This window comes from Anolis carolinensis, chromosome 5 (assembly GCF_035594765.1).
Source record: "Anolis carolinensis isolate JA03-04 chromosome 5, rAnoCar3.1.pri, whole genome shotgun sequence".
Lineage (NCBI taxonomy): Eukaryota > Metazoa > Chordata > Lepidosauria > Squamata > Dactyloidae > Anolis > Anolis carolinensis.
This window is the reverse complement of record NC_085845.1, coordinates 149,632,242-149,657,923: the sequence shown is the minus strand read 5'-3', so window position 1 is coordinate 149,657,923 and position 25,682 is coordinate 149,632,242. Positions and strand designations below refer to the sequence as shown.

General features: G+C 38.5%; 1 protein-coding gene across 2 annotated transcripts in view; it reads left to right on the top strand.

Annotated features, from left to right (window-relative positions):
* The window catches only part of ppm1h (protein phosphatase, Mg2+/Mn2+ dependent 1H), a 110,833-nt gene that overhangs the window by 45,838 nt on the left and 39,313 nt on the right, over nucleotides 1-25,682 (top strand). For both annotated transcript variants that reach the window (XR_010006737.1, XM_062982550.1), the window contains exons 2-4: nucleotides 9,157-9,325; nucleotides 13,556-13,900; nucleotides 16,912-17,024. Coding sequence is in view for 1 of the 2 variants with exons in the window: in XM_062982550.1 (XP_062838620.1) it covers nucleotides 9,157-9,325; nucleotides 13,556-13,900; nucleotides 16,912-17,024 (627 nt within the window). In the remaining variant the exon portion in view is untranslated. The remainder of the gene's footprint in view (nucleotides 1-9,156; nucleotides 9,326-13,555; nucleotides 13,901-16,911; nucleotides 17,025-25,682) is intronic.

Below are 25,682 nucleotides of genomic sequence, written 5' to 3'. Positions count from 1 at the left end.
GCTGACTTTTAAAGATTCATTGACGACTTAAAAGTGTGCAGTTTCTTAGAATATAATTGAAAAAAGGATACCAGCTTCCCTAAAGCTACTAATCTAATTAGCTTCAGTTGGATTAATTCAGGTTCTTAGAAGGAGTTGCATGGCACTGCTGTATACAAATATCTGTACCTTAGACAGCTTTAATCCAGTTGAAATGTGGGGCTTAATGCAGAGGAAGAATTGGTTGGGTGCTGTTGTTCTGGGATTTCAAGCTATGATGAGGACTTGGTGCTCATACCCAGGGCTGTCACAGATCAGACTTGCTGGGGCTCCAGACCTATCTGGGAATCCACCACCTCAACAGTGTTACTATTCTTATTTTTCAGAAGGGCAGACTTAGAGTGGAGTCTTTTAATTGGTACATTTGTAGTGATTGGAATATATTTTTCCCTCATACTGCTTTATTCCATTTAATCTAAGCTCCCTTGCCATGTTTGAGGGATGTTTTCCTTCTTTCTGTGATAGAGTGTTATCTACTTTTCTTACCTTTCAGCCATTGGATGCCTTTTATCTTTTAAGGAATGAGATGACCTATGTCTGCTCATGTTGCCCCATCCCTTCTCCTTCCCTTGAGAATGCATTCCTTTTCAACCCCATATTCAATTCCTGCTCTTTTTTCCTACAGTTGCCAAGCAACAAGCACTTTTCATTCATGATGATACTTTCAAGAACAAAACTGAAAGCAAAAGAGAATTTCAGCAACGCCCTAAACATGACCTGCTTTGTTATATAGTCTTTTAGCACCTGCTAACGCATTAGTCTTTTTTTTTTTTCCTTTGAGAATGAACTTGCGTGGAGTAAAATTTGCATGCCTTAGAAAATTAAGGTTATGGTGAAACACAGTAACAGGCTTTGGAAGTCAAGACTACAAAATACAAATCAGTAGGGTGCATGTTAAGAAGCCAGTGTGATGCAGTGGCTTGCGAGTTGGACTATGACTCTGGAGACCAGGATTTGAATCTCTGCTCACTTTGTGCCTTTGGGCAAATCACATTCTCTCAGTCTCAGAGGAAGGCAAAGGCAAATCCCTCTCTCAGCAAATCTTGCCAAGAAAACCCTTTGATAGGTTCACCTAAGGGTTGCTGTAGGTTGGAAACAGCTTGAAGGCACACAGGAACAGCGAGCATGTTGACCCTCTTTCAGGTGTTTTGAACACCATGGTGCCATGGGGAGGAGTTAAATATACGATGATCTGCATCCATTGTATCATGAGTGTCGATAAATTGGAAATCAATCTAAGAAAAGGCAGGAAATGAGATGTAAATACCAGAAAGTAAATTGGAATTGATGGGAAATAAAAAAAGTTTGGTGCTGTGTCATCAGAATCTGGAACAAGGAAGCAAGAAGACTTGGGCATGAAGAATGTGGTTGTGTCTCCTTTGGAGGTTTTTAAACTGAGGCTGTGAACATCTGTCAGAAGGATTCTGATTTTGTATACATACATAGCAGATGGCCTCTTCCAACCTGATGATTCTGGAATTCTAACACCCTCTTGAAACAGAGCTCAGTGGACTGAATTATTCCAAAGAATTTACAGGAAGAGAAGATAGAGCATAAAGGATTTATTTCTTTTCAAGCCTTGCCTCTTCTTTTAGTTAGAAGCTCACAAAGAGTGTCATACCCCGAGTCCTCCAAACTCCTGGGTCCAGCATGCTTATATTGCAGGATAGATTGACCATTGACGGTACAGGTTGGAGTGTACAGGACCAAATGACTAAGTTGCACATGGCTGGTTCCACCATTAATATCAGAGAGAGGTGGCCATTTCAGTTACCTGATTCATTGTGTTATTTAAAAAAATTTGATTGTTTTCAGAGATGGGAACATTTGTGGGAGGTGGGGGAACCAGCATTTCCTCCTTGAAAGTGCTATGGGTTAGTACTGTATTTGTGCCATGTTAGCCTATTTTCTTAGAAACCCATCACAAACTGGCAGACTATGGCTCAAAGTACTTTGGCCACATCATGAGAAGACAGGAAAGTTTAGAGAAGAGAATGAAGCTGGGAAAAATGGAAGGAAAAAGGAATTGGCGTTGGGCACAATGGATGGATTGTATCCTTGAAGTGACTGGCTTGACCTTGAAGAAGCTGGGTGTGGCGACGGATGACAGGGAGCTCTGGCATGGGCTGGTCCATGAGGTCACGAAGAGTCGGAAGAGACTGAATGAATAAACAACAAAACATGGCTCAAAAGACCAGGTCTAGGTCTGCATACCACCAATTTTGAGTAGCATTGGCAGATAATGCATCATAGCCCTGACAGTAGATACACCGAACTGAAAGATAATATTTGGTAAAATTATTTATGGATCCTAGTAAACTTTAGTACTTTAAAAAAATCCATCTAAATCTCTCGTTGAATTATATAAATAGGCCAGGATGCACAAAGACGCATGAAGCATAAATATCTAGGGGCTATAATTATCATGCTGTAATGGTTTGAGAATATTAATTGGAGCTAGTACTTGCCTTCAGACCACATTCTTTCCAAATGTTTGAGGTATCAACATTTAGCATGAGAACTTGCGGGGAAACTAGTGCATAGTAATACCATGCCATCTCCCCTAATGAAAGAAGCAACGAAGTCCTAAACTGCAGTAAACTTAACAAAATACACTTGCTACAGTTCTGCAGCACAGAGGCATTATGGGATCAATTACATTCTGACTATATATCCATTACATTCATGAGCACGACACCTTAATAGCAAGTGCTGCTATATGAGATTGTAATCTTTGGGTCCCTCTGTCAGATCAATGACCTCTTGTTGGAGTGATCTTGGGAGGTTTGTGATTAGAGACATTAGGACATATTGTGGTGCCAGACCAGACCAGACCAGGTTTGCAAATGTACTTCAGGGGCTCATTAATAATATTGTCAAATGAGAGGTCAGTTCCGCAGGTTCTTCTGTGTTTCAAATTAAAGTCTAAGTAGAATTGTCAGTTTCTCTAGCATCTCATTTTTTTCCTGTTGAATGTAATTGAGACCTTGTCCTTGAAAACAAGTCATTAAGAGACTCTGTGTGCAGTGGAATGGAAGGCAATAGAATCCTTTTCTGTTTCTTGGAGCTTCTTCTGTCATTCTTATACCACCTATATATTTATTTTACAAAAGACTGCAAGCTCACACTAAAGTCAACCAAAGTCGGACTAGCCCTTTTTGGTCCTGGGTTTTGGCTCCAGGAAGATCAAAAATTGTAATAATTTTATGGACCACTCTTTTAACAACTCTTTATCCCCTTCCCCAACTATATCTTTTTTGCTGTCCTCCACTATTCATATTATCCTTTTGCTTGTTTATTCCCATGATTTATTTAGCATTAGCGCTCTGTCAGGGTTCTGCCTGTTAATTTCTTCTTAATCCCAGGATTCAGTTATGGAATGTGAAGAGAAGAGTCGTTGTGAACATGTGCAAAGTGCTTCCCCCCCCTCATTTTTGCATAACAACTGACTACTGCTTCCTCACTCAGTGAGAATCATGTTATTTCCACCCATCCTCTCTAGTTTTGGGACTGCTGTCAAAGAGATAAATGAACAAAACCACTCTGTAACTGCTTATTGCAACCTAGGGGAAAATGCGCCTGCTAACATGCCTTCAAAGCAATGCATAGTGTAACCTAAGATTACATGACTTAGTGGTGTATGAATTGCAGTTGTGGTTCTGTGCATCACCATCTCTAAAGGGCATTTCTGAAGGAAGTTTTTTAAAGTATCTATTTCTCTGTGTTTCAATCAGTATGCAATTTGGCATAAGCAGCTTGACACCTGCTTTTGCTCATGCATTGCCAAAAAGTTGGTTGAAAGGGAAGAAGAGAACTGAGTGGAATATTAGCATGATTATAGGATGAAGTTTCTCTGCATGACATGCCTGCAAAATCTGGACATTCTTGGCTCAGATGATGGGTTACCACTCCGTTTATCTGTAATAGATACATAGATATCTTCTGTGATTCCCATTCTAAAGAAAGTGTAGAGTAGCTTTAATATAAAATCAAGACAATCATTGTTCAGCTAAAAAGAGTATGCCAACATCAGCCTGAGGCCCTTCCGCGCAGCTGAATAAAATCCCACACGACCTGCTTTGAACTGGGATATATGACAGTGTGGACTCAGATAACCCAGTTCAAAGCAGATATTCTGGGTTATATACCTGTGTGGAAAAGCTCTAAGACAATCTAGGCAAAACAGATTCAATAGCTAATTAGAAGCAATTTTTCAAAGTATTGACTGTCCATTGACCTGCATGTACAATACCATTTTAATACTGTTTCAAATGGTATGAGAAAAGGGACAAAGTGGCATCTTATGGCAAAGTTTTTAAACATTACAGCTAAAATCTTACAACAAATGGGCCTTATTTTTTTACAAAAACTAATCACAGTATTATAACTGTGTAGATCTATATTTAATAAAATATAATAGAGATAAAAATTGTTTAAATAGTGCAGCGGTTTTTAGCCCATTTTTTCACAGTAGGTTAAAAACGTTCTGTAGTCGCCAATGGTAGATTACTGTAACAGCATGATAAAGGCTCATGGGTTTCTATAGATAAATAAACCCTAACCAGAACATCATGGAAAAAACAAATTGCTATTGGAGAAAGCTTCATACACTAATAGATTTTATGTTTTTGACTTGTTTAGTATAGTTTTTAAAAACATTATTATATAGTGATATATTATTTCATTCTACCTTAGTATCTGAGGATGAAGGTCAGGTTAACAAATATTTATAATAAACAAACAAAGCAGACTGTGTGTTTGCTGGTTTTGCTGCAGTAATTTCCAGTAAGGGCTTGTAATTTCAGGTCATGGATGCCACAGAAAAATATTTTGAGAGAGGGAACAAATCCATACCTGTGGACAAAGTGTGAACTGTTCTGGCCAGATGATGAACTGTCTGCTAATCAAAGTTGTCAGCTGTATCAAAAGGGATTAGCACCATCACTGCCTAACTTCGGAGTTTTACTTTCCACACATGTTAAATATAAAAGAAAAAAAAATTAAAGCTTGAAGTGCTTTTAACTTTGACTATTTGCCCAGAATCTAAGAGGACCCAAGTCTGCAGTTTGCCATGTCTATAAGTCTGCAACCCTTTACACATTTACCTAGAACTAAGTGTCACTAAACCAGGTAAAAGTTACTTCTAAATAAACATGCTTACGTTATATACTGAGGCCAATTTTAGAGAGAGATAGTGAAGATATGGAGTGGTGGAAGGAATGTTTTTTCTGTATGAATGAACATTGAGAGATAAAGCTGCATTCATACAAGTAATCCCCCTCCTTTTCCCTGAGCACGCAGACGTCTTTACTGATGTCAGCGGAGATGCCTGGCAGCAACCAGGAGCTCTCTGGATCTCTGTGGCCATCTGCCACAGTGATGGGAAGGTAATACAACCCCAAAACTTCCCTTTTTCCTTGTGCTTCAGAGTGCAGGGAAATGTGAATGGTACTATTGAGGTGTGTGGACAGTATGCTGGATTGGATTAGAGCCAGTACAGCTGTCCACACTCACCCTTGAAGTCTGGAGGATTCTCCAACTTCTTGTCATGCAGAGTGAAACCTGGTAACTAGTTTTACCCTGTGTTATGGACATCCAGGAGTTTGTTTATTTACAGTATTCATATTCTGTCCTTCTCACCCTGAAGGGGACTCAGGGCAGATCAGAATGTACATATATAAGGCAAACATTCAATGCCATATGAACATAGAGACAGACACAGACACAGAGGCAATTTAACCTTCTCCAGCTTCCTGAGGGTATGCTCGATTCCGGCCACAGGGGGAGCAGCTGCTTCATCATCTACTGTGATGCCGACTTCCTCATTCCAAACTCTGCTGGACGATTTTTATGGTGTCGTAAATTAGTTAAATTAGCTATTTCTGGTCGAACATCGGGTTAGGGGCCATTGTCAAGATACATAACTGAATACTAAACTTAGAAATGTTCATGTATGTTTTCCATTTCTGTGTATGGATTGACACACAGGATCCTGCTCTGCTAAAACACTAATTTGTATTCATATGCTGCTCTTTGTCAGGGGCAAGGATCACAGAGCATTTCAGGTGTTCTGTGACTACAGCTCTCAGCATTCCTTCCTCTAACTCTGATTAGGGCTGCTGGCAATTGTAGTCCAATACATTCTGGAGGGTCTTTACATTAGGTAAAGAAGGGAAAAAGCTTATATGTGATCGAAACATAGTCAGCTGGATCTGTGTTTTCTATAGACCAATTTCATTATTAAATGTAGATTATAAATTTTTCACTAGTATATTGGCAGAAAGACTAAAAATATTCTTAAATAATTGGATTGAGAAGGATCAAACATGATTCTTACTGCAGTGCCATATAAAAGAAATATATTAGATATATAATAGAACATTATGAAAAACAATACAAAAGAACTAGCATTTGTATTCTTAGATGCAGAAAAAGCTTTTGACAATATAAATTGGAACTTGATCTTTCTAACATTAAAAGAAATGGACTTTGAAAAAAACCCCATAAAGTCAGGAAGCAAAGCATCAGCAGCTAAACTTTTACACCCTAAAACCCAAACAAACTTTCCTATATTTAGTGACAAGGCAAAAGCAGTGAAAATTGATATGGAACAAAAGGCAAAGATTCAGGTATTATAATACAACTTCTGATTTAGACTGTGCCACTTAGAGAATACAAGCAAATCAAGGACATGCCTGCAGTAGCTGGTCCTATCACAGTCCATGTTTGTATGGCAGGTATCTTTATATATAAACAGATTAAATGAATGCATGAATACATCTTGTGGTGTCTGCTAGGCATGATTGCCAAAATGTAACCTCAGTTTTCATAGATAAATTATCTCTGCCTTCCATATGTTGAGGATTAAGAACTGGATTATGTCCTATTTGTGAGCCTCCATGAAACAGATGTGATGCTATTGTTGATAGACAGGTTGCTGAGCTAATACACTCTTGGCTTTATCCACCACAGATGTCCTGTCTTAACACTGGAGAGATGGATTGTGCACTCCCTCTCTCGCTGAGAGCTTTGTACCTTTTAAAGTTTTCCCACAGGCCATTCCCTGCCCACACAAGCAAGATATGGTTGTAGAGAAACCAACATTTCTCTTTATTTGCTCGTATTTCAGCCCTAGCTGCTAGCACTGCTTGCTGAGACCAGAGCCTATGCTCCCTAACCCTACCCTGCTCCCCATCTCAGCGTTCATTGTGGCTTTAGGATTACCAAGAAATATTTATACATACTGTACTACTATTTCTAACTATGGACTATATGCTCACAACTAGCTTTAAAGATAAATAAGACGGATATGAAACATAAAAAATTAATATTATCTAGTTTAGTGTTATAGCTAGTAATTCTTACAGTGCTCAACTGTGGAAACCTACAGAGTGATCTTTGGCAAGTAACACTCTCTCAGCCTCAGAGGGAGAGAAAGGGAGATCCCTGCTGAACAAATTTTACTGATAAGACCCTATGATACCTTAGACCAGGGGTCCCCAAACTAAGGCCCGGGGGCCGGATGCGGCCCTCCAAGGTCATTTACCTGGCCCCTGCCCTCAGTTTTATAATATAATATTTTTATATCATTTTAAATAATATAATATATTGTATATACATATAATATTGATAATAATATTATAATGTTATACAATATAATACTAATAATAATTCCATATAATAATATTAATTATATGTTATATATTACATATAATATTACAGTATAGTGGTATAGTTCAATATAGTAATATATAATGCTAATGTGATATGCTAATAATATAATATATTGTATGTACATACAGCTGCTCTGAGTCCCCTTCGGGGTGAGAAGGGCGGGATATAAATGTAATAAATAAATGTAGTAAATGAATAAATAAATAATTTTAGACTTCAAAGGTAAAGGTAAAGGTTTCCCCTGACATTAAGTCCAGTCGTGTCCAACTCTGGGGGTTGGTGCTCATCTTCATTTCTAAGCCAAAGAGCTGGCGTTGTCCATAGACACCTCCAAGGTCATGTGGCCAGTATGACTCCATGGAACGCCGTTATTTTCCCGCCAGAGCAGTACCTATTGATCTACTCACATTTGCATGTTTTCGAACTGCTAGGTTGGCAGAAGCTGGAGCTAACAGCGGGCGCTCACTCTGCTCCCCGGGTTTGAACCTGGGACTTTTCGCTCTGCACGTTCAACAGCTCAGTGCTTTAACACACTGAGCCATCGGAGGCTCCAATTTTAGACTTAGCCTCACCCAAAGTCTGAAATGACACAACAACAATCCTAATTAACTATCTCATTGGCCAGAAGCAGGTCCACACTTCCCATTGAAATCCTGATAGGTTTATGTTGGTTACAATTGTTTTCATTTTTAAATATTGTATTGTTCTTTCATTGTTGTTGTTGTTTTGCACTACAAATAAGACATATGCAGTGTGCATAGGAACTTTTTTTTTTCCAAATGATAATTTGGCCCCTCCACAGTCTGAAGGATTGTGGACCGGCCCTCTTCTCTAAAAGTTTGAGGACCCCTGCCTTAGACCCTCAGAAACAAATTGAAAGCAACTAACAGCAATTTCTGTAATGCATCCACTTTGTCACGCCTATCATCCCTAAAGCAGTTGAAGGCCCTTTCTACGCTGCCATATAAAATCCAGATTATCTGCTTTGAACTGGATTATATGGCAGTGTAGACTCATATACTCCAGTTCAAAGCAGATAATCTGGATTTTATATGGCAATGTAGAAGGGGCTGATCTCCTCTCTGCCCTATCTGCTCCACAGGTTTGACTGTACTAAAACAAGAAGAATCTTATGTTTGTGGCTGCCCTGCAAATATTTGGAGATTGCAGTGAACTATTTGTAGCAAACTAGGTCCTGGTTCCCATATTGTTACACAGGTGGCAAGGCAGACATTCGGAGAGGAGTTTGAGCATTTGCTCAATGACCCAGATATCAAATTTAGCCCAAAAATGTATTGCTCAACTCTATGTTTATTGAACATGTTATTTTTTGAGGAATACTTGCAGGTTTTGTAAAATACTTTGGGAATTTCATCTCCAATGCAAACAAATGTGAACAAAATGTTTCTAAAAATCCCTTTGTTTTGGTTCCTTTCTTGATAGGGTGATCAATGCGGGCAAAAGTACACACAATGAAGACCAGGCCAGTTGTGAAGTACTTACTGTAAAGAAGAAAGCAGGAGGAAGTAATTCCACACCAAACAAAAACTCCTCTTCCAAACGAAGATCTTCATTGCCAAATGGCGAAGGCTTACAGCTGAAAGAGAACTCAGTAAGTTGCCACTTCCTCTCTTAACCAACCACAGAAATGGTTGAGTTTGTCATAGAATGCATGGTGTACATGTGATCAGTCCCTGATACAATTTTCATCTAGTGAAACATTAGTACATGAAAGTTATTTTGTTAGGACTACAGCTCCTTGAATTCCTTGATCATTATAATCTGGGAAGGACATGTTTATGAACTTGGCAGATGTGCATGTAAGGAGCAGGCGTTGCCATAATTTCAACAACACTTTACTCAGTTGCTGACCAAACCCATGATTATCCAATTTGAAAATGATGATATTTAGCTTTGCATGTACAGCTAGGCCTTTTTAAAAGACAGCTAACGCTTGAAAGCTTGTTCCTTATAGGACTGTTAAGTAAGAGTCCTCTATTATAAGAAAAGCTCTGTGTTTGAAGGCTTGAAAGTTTTTGCTTTTCTATAGATTGAACAAGATGCTCCCTAAATCTTGTATTTATGGTATGGGCCTTTCTGAAAGCAAAAAATGTGTGTGTCATTTAATTTATAAATGTGGACAATATGCTAATTTTACAGCGAAACAAATGGCTCAGTTTACTAAAAATAATAATTTCACTCAGTATTTAGCCAGAATTTTTAAAAGCTACTTTCTCATAGTCAAACCTGCATTTCATGTATCACAAAGAGCTGTTATTTTACGTATCTCCCGATATGCATCGGGAAATAATAGGGTTAAAAACGATTCCTTTAACCCTGATACATGTCTGTCCAAAAGAATACCTGAGTTAATCTTATTTATTTGATATACTGTATTACTCTCTACCACTTTGCTATTGTGTACTACATCCAAAGTGACTTACAAAGTTAACTTTTCAAAAGATAACATTTGCAACAAGGAACGTTACAAGATATTGCAGCACATTCAAATATTAATTCAGAAAATATAAATTAATTCAAAATTGGCCAAAAAGGGGAGGGGCATGTTATTGCCACTGATTATAATTGCACTCCATGGGAGCCAAACTTTGGAGGTGCTGTCAATAATAGAGATTGTAAGGGTCATTCCAGACAGCCATATAACTCAGAATATCAAGGCAGAAAATCCCACAATATCTGCTTTGAACTGGAGTAGAAGGTAGTGTGAACTCAGATAACCCAGTTCAAAGTGAATATTGTGCGATTTTTCTGCCTTGATATTGTGGGTTACATGGCTGTGTGGAAGGGCCCTGAGTATCCAGAAGGCATCAATTTTGGAAGCTGAGCTGGATGGTGAATACTTAGATGGGAGACCACCAAGGAATGTCAGTGCTGTAGACTATTTTCAAAGGAAGGCAGTAGCAAACCATCTTAAGTATTCCTTGCCGAAGAAAAACAGATAACATTTATGCAGTCACCATAATTGAACAGATGACTTGGGGCCCTTCTACACAGCCATATAACCCAGAACGTCAAGGAAGAATAACCCACAATATCTACTTAGAACTGGAATATCTGAGTCAACTCTGCCATGTATCCCATTTCAAAGCAGATAATGTGGGATTTTGTTCAGCTGTGTGGAAGGGGCCTTGATGGCACTCTCTGTAGTTGGTTATATTAGTTTATTGCTTGTTTTCCATAATGAATTTAATGGTGGCAGAATAGAGAAGCCTCCCCCCCCCCCAGACATTGTGAAAATGTTGTTAACATTCACTACTAGAGGGCACTATTACTCTAGAAATGGTTTTGTTCAGTGTATGAGGCTAGAACTCTGAAACTGGATAATATAAAATGTATACTAACTCGTGGGACAGCATATAAGTACTACTGAGAGTTTCTTACTCATTTCCCCCCCTCCTTTATTGGTTTTCACTAAAAACAATGAGTTGGAATAAGCTATAAGCCACATTACATTGTACTGTACCAACACAAAAGTCAGGCACTTCAGAATATGTGGTCTTGCTGAGTTATTGTTGCATCTCTTAACAATTTATTCTTGAAAACAGACAAAAGCTGGGTGTCATAGCTACTTAGGGAGCATATCCCAGCAGGGCACTTGCTCTAAAATATTTCAAAAGGCAGCCTCATGGAGCAGTCCAATTTACCCAGAGGGGGTAATCTGTAATGGGGAGGGGGAGATCTGTAATGGAGGGTCTGAAGCATCTAAAGCTTTGCTGACTCACAGTAGTTACAACAGGAGCTGAGGGGGCAGCTTTTCATATGCAAGTTCCCACCCTGTTTTTCTGCCAGCATTTAGCTTTCAGGTTTTGTTTACTCTTTAAAACAGCAGGAAGAAATAAACCATTCTAGCTCAAGAACTAATATAGTTTAAGACCTTCTACAGGAGTTGAGAAAGTTTTGGATCCTAGTGATTCTTAATATTATAGTGTTAAAGAAAGGTGGACTAATTACTTTGTGATGTTTTCATCATCATTTTATTACATGGTAGAATATATGTCATGTCATGTTACAGGTTGAGATTCCCAAATATCTGTATTTGCATATACATAGTGAATAAGGGATGGGTGGGAAAGGGGGCTAAGTGGAATGAGAGATAGGTGGGAAAAGGGACTCAACCATTATCAGAAATTTGAAGGTTTCCAGGATGTCCACCATTTGCTGGGTGGGAGAAGAGCACAGGGTGGATTGGCCAAGCAGTTGGAGGTTTCCAACATTCCTTGAACTCATGGCAGCCAAATACATTTGGACTTTTCCCTTCCCTATCACCTCTTTTCACAGGAGCTTTGCATATATCAAGTCATAGGACCTAGAGTCTTTCTCCCACTTTCCTTTCTCCTCATCAAATTTTGGACACTGGTGAAATGAAAGCTTCTTGAGGAAAACTCAGCCAGCACTGGATGTGTAACTAGCCCCCTTTCCTCAAAGATGAAAGTGGCTGTGACAGCAAAAAGTGTCAGGTTTTGGAGAATTTCTGGAAGCAACCTATATAGTGTATTTTATTTTACAAAGGTTGCTGTGATTACCTTTTAAAAACTGTATAATTTAACATTTTTTTCATAAACTACTTTCTGCCTGAAATGGAAAATATTAGAAATGTAAAATAAAATTGTAGAAGGAAAACTTCTGAGTTTTCCAAACACAAATCACCAAATATTGTTGGACCTTAATTCTCAAAAACTCTAGCTAGTGGCTAGGAAAACTGAGAAATGCAATGCAATAACCTCTGAGGGCCCGGGTTTGGGAACCATGGGTGGAATATGGTTCAACAGATGAATTAAATGGCAGAGAAATGGTGGATATCCACATTTATTAAGATTCAGGAGTTCTTTTGCCCATTGTACTTTGACACATGTGAGACACATAGTATACATATATGTATGTTTGTACTAGAGATGCCACTGAATTGTTTTAAGTGGTCTGGTGGCAGATCTTCAAGTTCTTTTGTGGAAGAACTGCAGTGAAACCAGTCTCTACTAACTACAGTCTGCTTCACAGATGAAATAATGTTAAATTACTATATTCATGATTTGTCCCTCCTCTGGTACACTGGTCTATAAGTGCAACTGATTAGTTTCCTCTTAAGTTAATGTATGTTATTACGTAATGATGGTTCTTACAAGTGCAACTGAATGCCAGGTTTCCCTCCCCTCCTACAATATGTTTTTGTAAGCAGGATTGTGATAAAGACTGGAATGGGAGTCTGGAATGAGAATTTGTTGAGAATAAATTCATCCACAGGGTATAAAAATGAACCTGGTGTATGGGATGGGCAAAAAAATTTGTAAGCAGGATTGTGATAAAGACTGGAATGAGAGTCTGGAATGAGAATTTGTTATGAGTAAATTTATCAACAGGGTATAAAATGGACCTTTTTGGGATAGGCAAAAATATTAAAACCGCACTGAAATCAATGGGGCTTAAGTGGCTGATGTATTCCATTAATTTCATTTGAGCTGTTCTTAATTGTGACTAGGAATGTATCTACACTCTAGAATTCATGCAGTTTGACATCACTTTAACTGTCAGGGCTCAATGATATGGGATCCTGGGATTTGTAGTTTGGTGAGGCACCAGTATTCTTTGGCAGAGAAAGCTAAAGACCTTGTAAATATGAAACTCTCTTTTAACAATAGTTAAAGTGGTGTCAAACTACATTAATTCAACAGTGTAGATGCACCCTGAATCAGGATCGTCCCACAATCTCTCCCTCCCTCTCAAAGTCATGTTGCACTTGGAAACTGAGAAACTTGTGTGCCCCCTTTTAGTGAGTAAGCCACCATTGACTCTTACATCGTGTTTTTATGCTTTCTTCTTTAACCAGGAATCAGATGGCATCTCCTTCCATTACTGGTCACTATTTGATGGTCATGCCGGTTCTGGGGCAGCCGTTGTCGCTTCAAAGCTACTTCAGCATCACATTGTGGAGCAGCTACAGGAGATTGTAGACATCCTGAGAAACTCTGCTGTGCCTCCCCCAACCTGCCTGGGGGAGGAGCCGGAAAACATGAATGCCAACAGCCGAACTTTGACTAGGGCAGCCTCCTTACGGGGAAGCGCTGGAGCCCCGGGCTCACCTGGCACTCCACCAACCCGCTTCTTTACCGAGAAGAAGATCTCTCAGGAGTGCCTTGTTATTGGGGCAATTGAGACAGCATTTAAGGAAATGGTAGGTATACCGTTTACTATTCCTGGTGACCATTTATGTAAGATCCCTACATGTGTTCGTGGAGATCCAAATCCCAAGGGAAAGAGGAGCACACAAAGTCACATTAACAAACTTAAGAACGCTACCTCCTGAAACTGAACAAATGCTTGGTTGCACAATACAGATTGATTATCTGTTCTGTGGAACTATAAACTCCGAAATGCAACAGTCAAAATTGTCTATATGGGTGGCTGAGATATTAACACCTTTGCTTTCTGATGACTTAGTGTACACAAACTTTGTTTCATGCATAAAATGATTACAAATGTTACCTTTAGGCTATGCATATAAGGTATACATGAGACATAAAAGAATTTAGACAGATATGCAATCATTCCAAAATTCAAAATATGGAACAACACATCTCAAACATTTCAGATAAGAGATACTCAACCTATAATAGTGTTAATGTACAGTCAGTCTCTGAGTTACAAACACCTCACTTACAAACAACTTATAGATAAGAACATGGGTGAGACAACAGAAAGTGAGAGAAATCTACCCCTAGGAAGGAAAATTCACTCCTGAAAGAGTTATTATGTGGAAAAGGTGTCCCAATTGAAGCTTTCTCACCAATTCTTGTTTCTACAAATCAATTTTTTCAGAAACTAGTTATCACAGGGACAAAAAGCGAGGTGAAATCTTCTGAGCGAGAATAGACAGCAAAACAAAGACCACATGGCTGTTTGCCCTTACCTATGCTATCCAAAACTCTCTCTCTCTCTGTGTGTGTGTGTGTGTGTGTGTGTATTGTTGAGTTCATCACACCAATGCTTGGAAAGTGACTTTTTAAAAACTGTAGCTCTCCCAGTCTGGAACTGGAGTACAAAAACGGAACTCTTCTAAGGAGTGTGCAAGATGCCTCTTTACCTACAAAAATTACAAAATGTTTAGGTTGGTAGAATGCATTACTTTAAAAGTAAAATAAAATACTTTTACACCAATAGTAACTTTTCACCTTATAGCCAACTTTGATGGCACATTAATAGTTCATGATGCATTGTTCACATGAAAGAAAAATTGCTATTTTTTCCATCCCCAGCAAAGCATTTGTACTATAACTCCTAGAATTTCCACTCCAGCATGGTCTGTCTGCAACTTTTGAAAGCTATATGACGTTATGCCCTTCAGTGGAAGTGTTGTGTTCTGTGGGTTGATTTGAGAAGTCCAGCTGTTGTCGTAGATTTTTTTCCAGTGGAAAAATGGCAGCTGATTTTCGTATAAAGCTCTCCACTCTAAGAACATTTTTATACATGTTTCTCCTGATCTTGAACATGTACTGATCTTTTGAATATGCATACCAACAGTCCCGTGATATTCTGCAGACTGTGAGATATATTGGAAACTAGGTAAGGGAGCCCGGAAAACATACAACAACCCTAGGTAAGGGAGGTTTATATATCTATGGAAAGTCCAGGATGGGAGAAAAAACTTTTGTCTGTTGGAGGCAAGTGTGAATGTTGTATTAATAAAAAAAACCCTCTAAAATCAGGACAGTAAATAAAGAACAACACTCTGAAAACAGGGGAATTCCAGACATGAAACAATCAGGGCCAGCTAACACCTCCCAACAAAGAATCCCCCCAGGCAAGAATCAGCCAGGTCTTGAAGCTGCAAGGCTTTTCAATGCTAATCAAGGTGATGAATTGCAACATTCACACTTGTCTCCAATGAACAAGAGTTCTTTCTTCCACCCTGGACCTTCCACAGATATAAAACCCTCCTTTGCCTAGTTTCCAACAGACCTCAGAACCTCTGAGGATGCCTGCCATAGATGTGGGCAAAATGTCAAGAGAGAATGCTTCTGGAACATGGCCATACAGCCTGGAAAATTCACAGGAACCCAGTAATTCTGGCCATGAAAGCCTTCGACAACACATCAAGACATATTTTGTCAGATGCACAAGAAACTGCAGAGCAATAAATCATTAATAGGGAGAAAATGAGAACTTTTGCAATTATGAGCTCTTAATGGGAAAGTTGAGGGCTTAGACTTTTAAATCTTAACATTGATTGGTCACAAAACCAATTCACAATGCAATTTAGACATGAGCCACAAGGTGGCCACATTGAGCAATGCAGAAGTTACTTGTGCTTTGCTTTCCACAAAACCATCCACGGATTATTTATAAAACAAATGGGATTGAACCCTCTGTATTGAACGCACAAGATTTTTTTGTGGTGCATGTTGTTTAGCATGGCAGTCCATATTCTGCTTTAGTACATGAGAAATCCTGCTAAGACATAATAGAAATGCTTGTAGCTCTCCGTTGTCCAAAATAATTATGGACAACTTCTATAGGCCTTATTCTAAAGCATGGTTATCAATACGAGTGCATCTTATTTTTTAAATGTTATGTCTATATGTTTGCTGTGGCTACTATGGGGAACTTTCAACCTCAGTTCTCCAATGGTTTATCATACTAAAAAACAGGATTCCATAAGATGTTGTCATGGCAGTTAATGTGGTATCAAAGTGCTATAAATGTGTGATGTGAAAGGGTCCCAGGTATTTCTCTTCCCTCTAGTGCAGTGGTTCCCAACCTTTGAGCCTCCAGGTGTTTTGGACTTCAACTCCCAGAAATCCCAGCCAGCTAACCAGCTGTTAGGAACTTTGGGAGTTGAAGTCCAAAACACCTGGAGGCCCAAAGGTTGGGAACCACTGCTTTAGTGAGACAGTTTGTTGCTCTTCTGCTTCCCCCCAGCTTCTCTCTCTTATCAAATGTCTGTTATTATATGATCAATTTATATCTTACCTCCTCTATCTAAACAATATCTTGAAAGTCTTCTACAAAGTGGGAAACATTTGTCTGACTTGATTATTTTGCTTCCAAGTTGATGCAGATGGAGTAAGACATCCTTTGTTAACTAGTTTTTAAATACAAGTTTCCTTGCTATCATGAAGCAACCATTACGAGCTATTTTTTTAAATTCTTGTGGAATTGATCCCCTTTCTCTTTTTTCACCTCCAGGATTTGCAGATAGAGCAAGAAAGGACTGTGTACAATATATCTGGTGGTTGTACGGCTCTTGTTATTGTGTATTTACTAGGAAAGCTCTATGTGGCAAACGCTGGAGACAGCAGGTAAGCTTTTGTGAACAAGTCCCTGTATGTGTGTGTTTGGATGGTTGAAAGTGAAGCTGTGTTGCCATGAAAACATTTTTGGAAGAGAGATAGTCATGATAGTCTGTTGCAGTGACATTGTGAAGACTGATCTGTTTAATTTGTCGCATATGATGATATGGGCTGGTGCCAAGGATGCCAAAAAAAAATGCCAAGAAAAAATTGTTTTTAAGATGCTGTGGATCACTTTCTTATTTACACTAATTAAATTATGAGCAATTTCAGAATAAATATAACCCCTAATAGAATAATGATCTAAAAATGAAGTAAAATGGAATATTTACTTCTCAGTCTGTGGACCTTTCTCAAGCTATTTTTAAAACATATCATATTGTAGAGAGTACAGAGTTCTGGTTAACATACCTTGAGAAAACATATGGTAGTGTGCAATTGTTTTTTTTTTAAAGCTGCTAGTGGTGGTCTGTTGCATCTACTACTCTCACAGAGGAAGAATTAATTAACAGTTTCATGAGGATGAAAGTCAATGTATGACTATTCTATCCACTTACCAAAATACAGTATTAGTTTTCAAATTTCCAGTTTTTGGATATCTTATGTAGGATTTTTTTTTTGCAGAAATTCATTCAGTTCATAAACTTCATGTTCTTAGTCGTCAGTCTTATCAAGTTTTATTCGAGGCTTAGACCATAGGTCTTTCACATATAACCCAAATAAATACCAGATTATTAAATGCAATATTAAAATACACCATTAAAATCCTATATAAATCATTAACATGCTACATATATCAATGGCAAGATACTCCCTTAAAATACTATAGAAGATACTGCATGGACTAGCACCTGCATAATTAAAAACCAGGTTAAACCAAGTAAATACAAAATTCTTAAAACTTAAGGAGAAAACACCTTGGATATAAACAGCCACTATTTGTTAAAAGCATCCTCAGCACAGATATTTTAATACAGCTTACCAATATTTTTTCTGATGCTGTTATATGAGGTTTTTTTGCAGAGCTTGGAATGTTAGGATTAAGAATTTGTTGTCAAATTAATTAATATCTGCCATTAGAAGAGGAGACAAATTCATGGTTGGTATTGTTGGAATAATTAGTTAATTGAATTACATTAGTTATTCAGTTATATACTTAATTTGTGTGAAATTTACAGAGAATGGTATGGAACCTATCACCATTGACCTCTAGAGCACATTTTGATATTTGCTTATTTGAAAGTGTATTTTTAATTGCATTGAATTTGCCATCCCCCAGCCTGTCATCAGTTTACTAGCTGTTAGGATTTCTGGGAGTTGAAGGCCAAAACCTCTGGGTACCCACAGGTTGAGAACCACTGTCTAAATGAGATTGTGACTGATCAGCCCTGATCAGGTTGCTTATGCAGACATCAACCCTATGCTCCTATCACCTACTTTGATCCAAAAACCTTTGAAGTATACTTTGCGTTCATTGTTTGGGGAAACCTAAGCTGAACGAGTGAATGTGTTCTATTTTGGGTTCAGCTTCACGTACACATGACTGATTTCAGCTCACAACTCAATTGAATGGCGGTCAAGTAGAGATATAAAGTGTAACAGCCAAAAACAAGAAAATCCACAATCCATCTTGTAGCAAAACATTTTGGACCAACCAATGACACAAAATAATACATCACTCTTTTGAAGCTTCACTGTCTATTTTATCAAGTGATAGATAGTAAAAAGCATGCAGAAAAAAGAGTGCAATATTTTGGTTGTAGCATCCACATTTTAAACCATGATGTGTGTATAGATGCAATGTGAACCCCCACCATTTATGGGTGGGAACAAAGGCAATAAAATGGTGTCAGCAAGGTGTGACTTTTACCTTTTGAAGTATAAAGCAGCCCTTCCCCAAACTTCATTTGTATCTACTCAGCATAAAGCTATAGAAGGCCCTTATGAAAGACGACTGTAGTTAGTATCATTAGAAGGTCTTTGTAAGTAGATGCCAGGACCACAACAAAGTCACAGTCTTCCCCTGTATACTTTTTGCCATCTGTCATTTCACCTGATGAAGAATCCTGTAAAGACTCAAATGTCACTGTGATGTACTTTTAGTTGGACTAATAAAGCTATCACTACAGGAGGGAATTTTTATTTTCTCGTTAACAGAAACAAAAGGTTTATTGAATAACAATGTGTTGTAAAACTTCAAACATGTATGCTGGTTGTCTGATTATTTCAATGTAACAATTGTTTCAAATTTAGTTTTTTGCCACCACTTCACCACCAACTCTTCCTCTCTGCTCTCAATTCACACACTTCTTCAATGAGCTCAGTTCATCCCCTTATTTTTCCCTCATTTCTACCGAATAATTAAATAGTCTTTGCTTCTATATTCCCCACCCCAGCATGCCAAGAATTTTAATTTGATGGGTTTATATATGCTACTGGTGAAAATATCTTGGAAGCACCAGATCCCATCTGATCTTGGAATCCAAGCAATGTCAGCCCTGATTAATCCTGGGATGGGAAACCGCCACAGAATATCAGGTGCTGTAGGCAATATTTCAGAAGAAGGAACTGGCAAAAGTGCCTCTGAGGATTCCTTACCTAAGAAAACACTTTGAAAGTCCTACAACAAGATACCCATTATCTTATTGTGACTACAACAAGATAATGGGTAATTTGAAGTCACATGCTCACACATACATTCTCGGCTGTTAACATACAGGCCTTTGCCCTGCTATCCTTCAAAGATTGTTGACTGGGGATCATGGGAATTCAACACGTCTAAGAAAGTCATTTTAAAAAGGCATTTTAAAAGCATGGGATCCCATTCTACAACATGTTTTGTCTCTGTTCTGTTTCGTTTTCCCCCTCGATACATATTTACTCATACCTGTTGAAAGTTATAAAGAAGTGTTGCTAACGGATAATATGGAATGGTGGTATTGTTTCAATTAGAGGTTAAAGGTAACACTAAATTACCCGCTCCAGCAATTCGTTATTGAATCTAGAGAGGCAAACCTTCAATTGGATATTTTTGAAGTTGTCAGCAAATTCACAGCACTCCATAGGGTTGTCAATAGAGGATTGTTAAAGTAGCCACCCACATCTATTTTGTGGCCCAGCTTTCCAACTCCCTTCCCTCTTGTTATCTAAAAAAAATGGCTTATTAAAATGGGTGAAAAAATTTCATCTCTGGAAGTAAGCCTCTTGGATTCAAGAAGACTTCTGCCCAAGGAAAGATCAAGTTATGGGAGGGTACATGTTTAGCCAGCTGTATATTTTGACTCTAAACTAATAGTGAAAGAGTGGGAGGGTCACCCAATGAGTTTCCATGGCAGAGTGGGGATTCAAACCCTGGACTCCAGAGTCATAGTCCAACACTCAAATCACTATATCACACTGACTTCCAAATTTCATACAATTCAAAAAGGGGTAAAGGGTCTGATCTTCTGAAAGGGCTCTGACTGCCTGAAGATGTCATGCTAAGAAAGCAAATAACTTCACCCCCTTACATTCATTCCTTTACCCTCCAGTGTTGTTCTTTAGTTGTAATAGGTCTATACCTCTTCTTTATCATCTTTTATGAGACATAGACTAAAATGGAGTAGCTTCATTACATGCAGATAAAGAGGTGACAGACCTTGCTCTAGTTTCAGATTAGATAGTGTAGTCATTCTCGGCTGTTAACATACAATTACCTCATTGGCTATATCTGAATCCTGTCCAAAGTGGTTTTTTATGCGCTCTCCAAGATCAAGCACCATCAGAATACTTGGCAGAGACTCCTTTCCCAGTGCAGCTCTTTTTAACGGTGTTGATCTCAAGGTGAAGCTATTGATTTTCTGTCATTTGGAAATTGCGCAAAGACATGAAAGCACCAACCTCAGCAGTGTTCAAGACATTTATCTTTCTCCCATAGTGAAGCATTATTGCCCTGTGTTCTCTTAACATTTCAGCAGTCCATTACATTGCAGGGGACAATGTCTGTGCCGTGTGCTGATTGGCAATGAGTAAACTGCATCTACAGTACAATCTGTACATCACTGTACATCATAAATGTCTGGCAGAAAATTTACTGCTCCATTCTAACAATATTGTCCCTCTTGCTCCTTACCATTCCTAAAGAATAGCCAAGGAAGGTGCAGAAAGATAGCAACCAAAATCGTCAAGGGATTGGGCAATTCTACTACGAAGATAGTTTGGGGTTGTTTAGATGGAAGGGGCCTGCGCAAGAGGAGACAAAATTTACATTTCAAAAGGATCTACTGAAAGATAACACAATGGCTAGCTCAAAATATCTAAAGGGACATCATGCTGAAGATTGGGCAAGCTTCTGATGTCCCGGATACCAAATGTGGATCTATACTGCCACATAATCCAGTTTCTGAATCTAGATTATCTGCTTTGAACTGGATTATATGGGTCTACACTGCCATATAAGCCTTAGACACAAACCACTGGCTTCAAATTATACGAAAGGATATGCCAGGTAACCATTAGAAAGAATCTTTTGACTGTAGGATTTGTTTGGCAGTGAAATAGATGACCTGAAAGTGAGGGTGGACACTTGATTTTTGGAGGTCCTTAAACAGGTTGGATGGCATCTTTCTGGACTGCTTTAGTCATGTGTTCCTGCATGGCTGAACTAGATGGGTCTTTCATTTTATCTAGCATGTTTTTTCTCATGTTCTGAGTCTCTAATATCAGTGTTTTCACAATACTAAAATCATCATGTTCACTGTACTCAAGGTGTACTAGAATATCTGTGATGATATAGCAACTCAGATGGTGATTAGAGAGAGGACTGACTGACAGTCAGTGTTTTTTAAGAAAACATCTCTGGACATGCTAACCCTCAAAGTGCTTCCTGTAAATGTCATGAGCAGTAACCAAAAAATTTACAACTTGCCTCAGACCAGTCCAAAGGACAAATTAACCTTGTATCAGTTCAGAAATCCAGATTTTGATGCCTCTAATCTACTAATCGACTGTGATACTTAATATTAGAATTAGAAGTAGTTTGCCAGCATACCGTAGGTAGCAAAGGATCACATCTACCATATTTCAGGTGAACAGATGTGACAGGGAGACCTCAGTTTTTAAGTTTGGGATGGGACTGATTCATAGAATCATAGAGTTGGGAGAGACCTCATAAGTCAACCAGTCTAACCCCTTGCCAAGAAGCAGGAAAATCGCATTCAAAGCATCCCTGACAGGTGGCCATCCAGCCTCTGCTTAAAAGCCTCCAAAGAAGGAGCTTCCACCACACTCCCGGGCAGAGAGTTCCACTGCTGAACAGTTCTCACAGTTAGGAAGTTCTTCCTAATGTTCAGGTGGAATCTCTTTTCCTGAAGTTTGAAGCCATTGTTCCGCATCCTAGTCTCCAAGGCAGCAGAAAACAAGCCTGCTCCCTCCTCCCTATGACTTCCCGTCACATATTTATACATGGCTATCATGTCTCCTCTCAATCTTCTCATCTGCAGGCTAAACATGCCCGGCTCTTTAAGCTGCTCCTCAGAGGGCTTGTTCTCCAGACCCTTGATCATTTTAGTCGCCTTTCTCTGGACACATTCCAGCTTCTCAACATCTCCCTTCAGTTGTGATGCCCAGAATTGGACACCGTTGGATTCTGTTCTGTTTCCACAAACAAACAAACAAACAAACAAACAAACAAAACGAAACAAACATTTGATATGTATGAAAATGTCACAGGTCATAAAGATGGCCTTACAGCTTTCAGTTAAAATCAAAATATCAGACACCATTCCAAAAGCTATTAGAGGGCTAATCTGAGACCTTTCCTTAGCTGGATATTACACACTGGACATTATGCACCACCAAGAAAGTATCACCTGCTTAATTTCAGATGGTTGAGGCCCTAGGACCATGATAAAATGTATATACACCCATTCATCCACATAATACATTTATAATTTTACACGTGGGGCTTAGGTGTTTTAATATGCTTTCCTAAGTAAAGATATTTATCTTGATGGCCAGATAATCAGGGGTTTTTGTAGTTTGGGATGAGATAATACTACTACCAACTTCAAATAGTATATAGCACTTATGAGTAGAAATATCCGTGTTTCTTCGTCTCATCTGAAAGCCATTTCAGGAGATTGTTGCTACAGAACAAGCACTGACTCTTTGCATCTGCTGACAACTAAAGGTAGTTGATTTGCAAGCTTCTCATGCTTGACTTCAGAACAAATTGATTTTTGCATTACTTGAGCTGTTTGACAGGTATGTCCGGGTCAAGCAAGCTGTTTGCTAGCTTGCATGCTCATTTGCTTATCTGGACTCGTCTTAGCTCAAAATACCTTTTTTGAGGTTTGAAAGTAAGAAAATAACTAGAGGCTGCTTTGATAGACACTTTTCATGCTCTTCCCCTTACCAGTTTCCCCCCTCATTTGCTACTAGTCACTTTACAACTTATCTCCATACTCCTCATAATTCTCATTTTCCATTCAAGTGCAGAATTAAAAGGATATGTATCTCCCGTTCAAATTCATTCTCTTTAAAAAGTGAAAATATATAACAACTTGTATAAACTAGTTCAATCTAAACAAGCCTTGCTTATTTTAGCATTTCAGCAGTTCATTGGGGGTAATAGAAAAATCCTTCCAAAAAGATGATGGGCTAAATCTCAGTCCTAGCCTGGCGAAGAGAGATTATGGAAATTGTAGTTTATTGACATCTGAAGTACCACTCATTCCCTAATTCTTCCTTACAATTACGATAAAAAATTTAAAGTGAATTTTCCCTGCTACTTGGGATTGCCACATCCAGTTTTCAACAGTATGCTTGTTTTCTGCCCTTCTCCAAAAAACCCTACCACACATTGTAGGAAATGCCTTTACTTATACCCATACTTAAGTCACTTTGAGTTAATATATACTACACCAGGAATGTCAAACTCATTTTCATCAAAGCCCACATCGACCTTAAGGCCATTAAATCTATTGACAGAGAATCTATGGATACAGAGGGTCAACTATATATATTTTTACATAGTGGTCAGCGCTCTTTAGTTTTTACATAAATTGTGTCTCCTGGTGTTATTGAATGACAACTCCTATCACTTTTTACGATATTTTTATTGTTTCAGCTTTACAATATCTTGCTCACACTTAGTTTCCATTTCCGTGGAAATGAAGTGTATATAAATATGAACACCAAAGGAGACAACACGTATCACTTGATTATCTACCATGCAGACTGGGAATAATGGGAATTGCAACCCAACAGCACTTGTGGCTTTCAGGTTGTGGAAAAGATTAAAGGACATCTTAAAGTCTGACATCATATCCACAAGCCCTGTATCTACCTACAAACCCACTATCCTGACTAAACAAAAGAAACGGTAGCCTTCCAGATGTTACAGTAGCACAACTCCCATCAGCTCTAATGATGTATAATGATGTGGAATATATACATTCTAGACCAGCATCTGGAGGGCCACACAGTTTGACACATGTGCACTACATAGTTCTAGCTAATTCAAGACTACTTAAAACTTCTGTGGTTTTATCCTATGGAATCCTCAGCATTGGTAGTTGGGTGAGTATGCAGAATTCTCTATTATAGAGCTTGTGCATTCATTTTTCTTCAATTATAGCACTAGGGCTCTCTAGTAGAAATTCTAAATTCTTCTCCATTTCTGTGTATGGTACTTAAGTAAACTACAGTTCCCAGGATTTCAAAATACGAAGACATAACTGTTAACGTGATATAAAACTGATATAATCATGAGGTGTGGACCCTTGGTTCTTATGAAGCATTGTCTACACCAGTGGTTTTCAACTTGTGGGTCCCCAGACGTTTTGGCCTACAACTCCCAGAAATCCCAGCCAGTTTACCAGCTGTTAGGAGTTATGGGATTTGAAGGCCAAAACATCTGGGGACCCATAGGTTGAGAATCACTGATCTATGCAGCTGCAAGTCAGACATGTAGAGAAACACATCTCACATTTTCTACGTGAACTGAGTGCTCCTGAACCTTCATATGTTTACATATTACAAACGTTATGCATTTTACTTGGGTATTTGTTAGACAGTGAATAAAAAAACAATACTAATATTTTAGTATTTTATTTTTTCTGTAAATTTCTGTAAAGAAGAAATGGACACATTCGAGGCACATAACCGCTATAATAAGCAAATAAAAGGGGGAAATACTTGTATTCACAGATTATCGTCCTTTGACATTTTCCTGATGCACATAATCAAAATCTACTGGAGTGTCCTTCTGAAAGTAGCTGGAAAAAATCCTCCTTTTTTCTGTCAAATGCCTCTTCACTCAAACCAGATGTATTTGCCTCACCTGTATGGAATTCATAATGTTCATTGACTTCTGACAAAGTGAGCACATCTTCCCTGTGGCTTGGAAGTCATAACATACTGTTAGAAAGGGTTTTCCAAGTGGTTTCTCTTTGTCACTTATCACCAGCTTTTAGCATCCCTTATAGAAATGTGCAGTTCAGTGTTTTGTTTCAAATATTTTCTGGCTGAAAAGATGTATAATAGAATAAGGGCATCCTGTGAATATTCTTCACTGAAGTAGAGGGTTTTCCCCCCTTTGTTGTTTTAAGCATTTGAATGTCAAACAACAGCAAGGAGAGTGAAATTACCCTTCTGACTTTATACACAGCAAGAGGGCATTTTCTC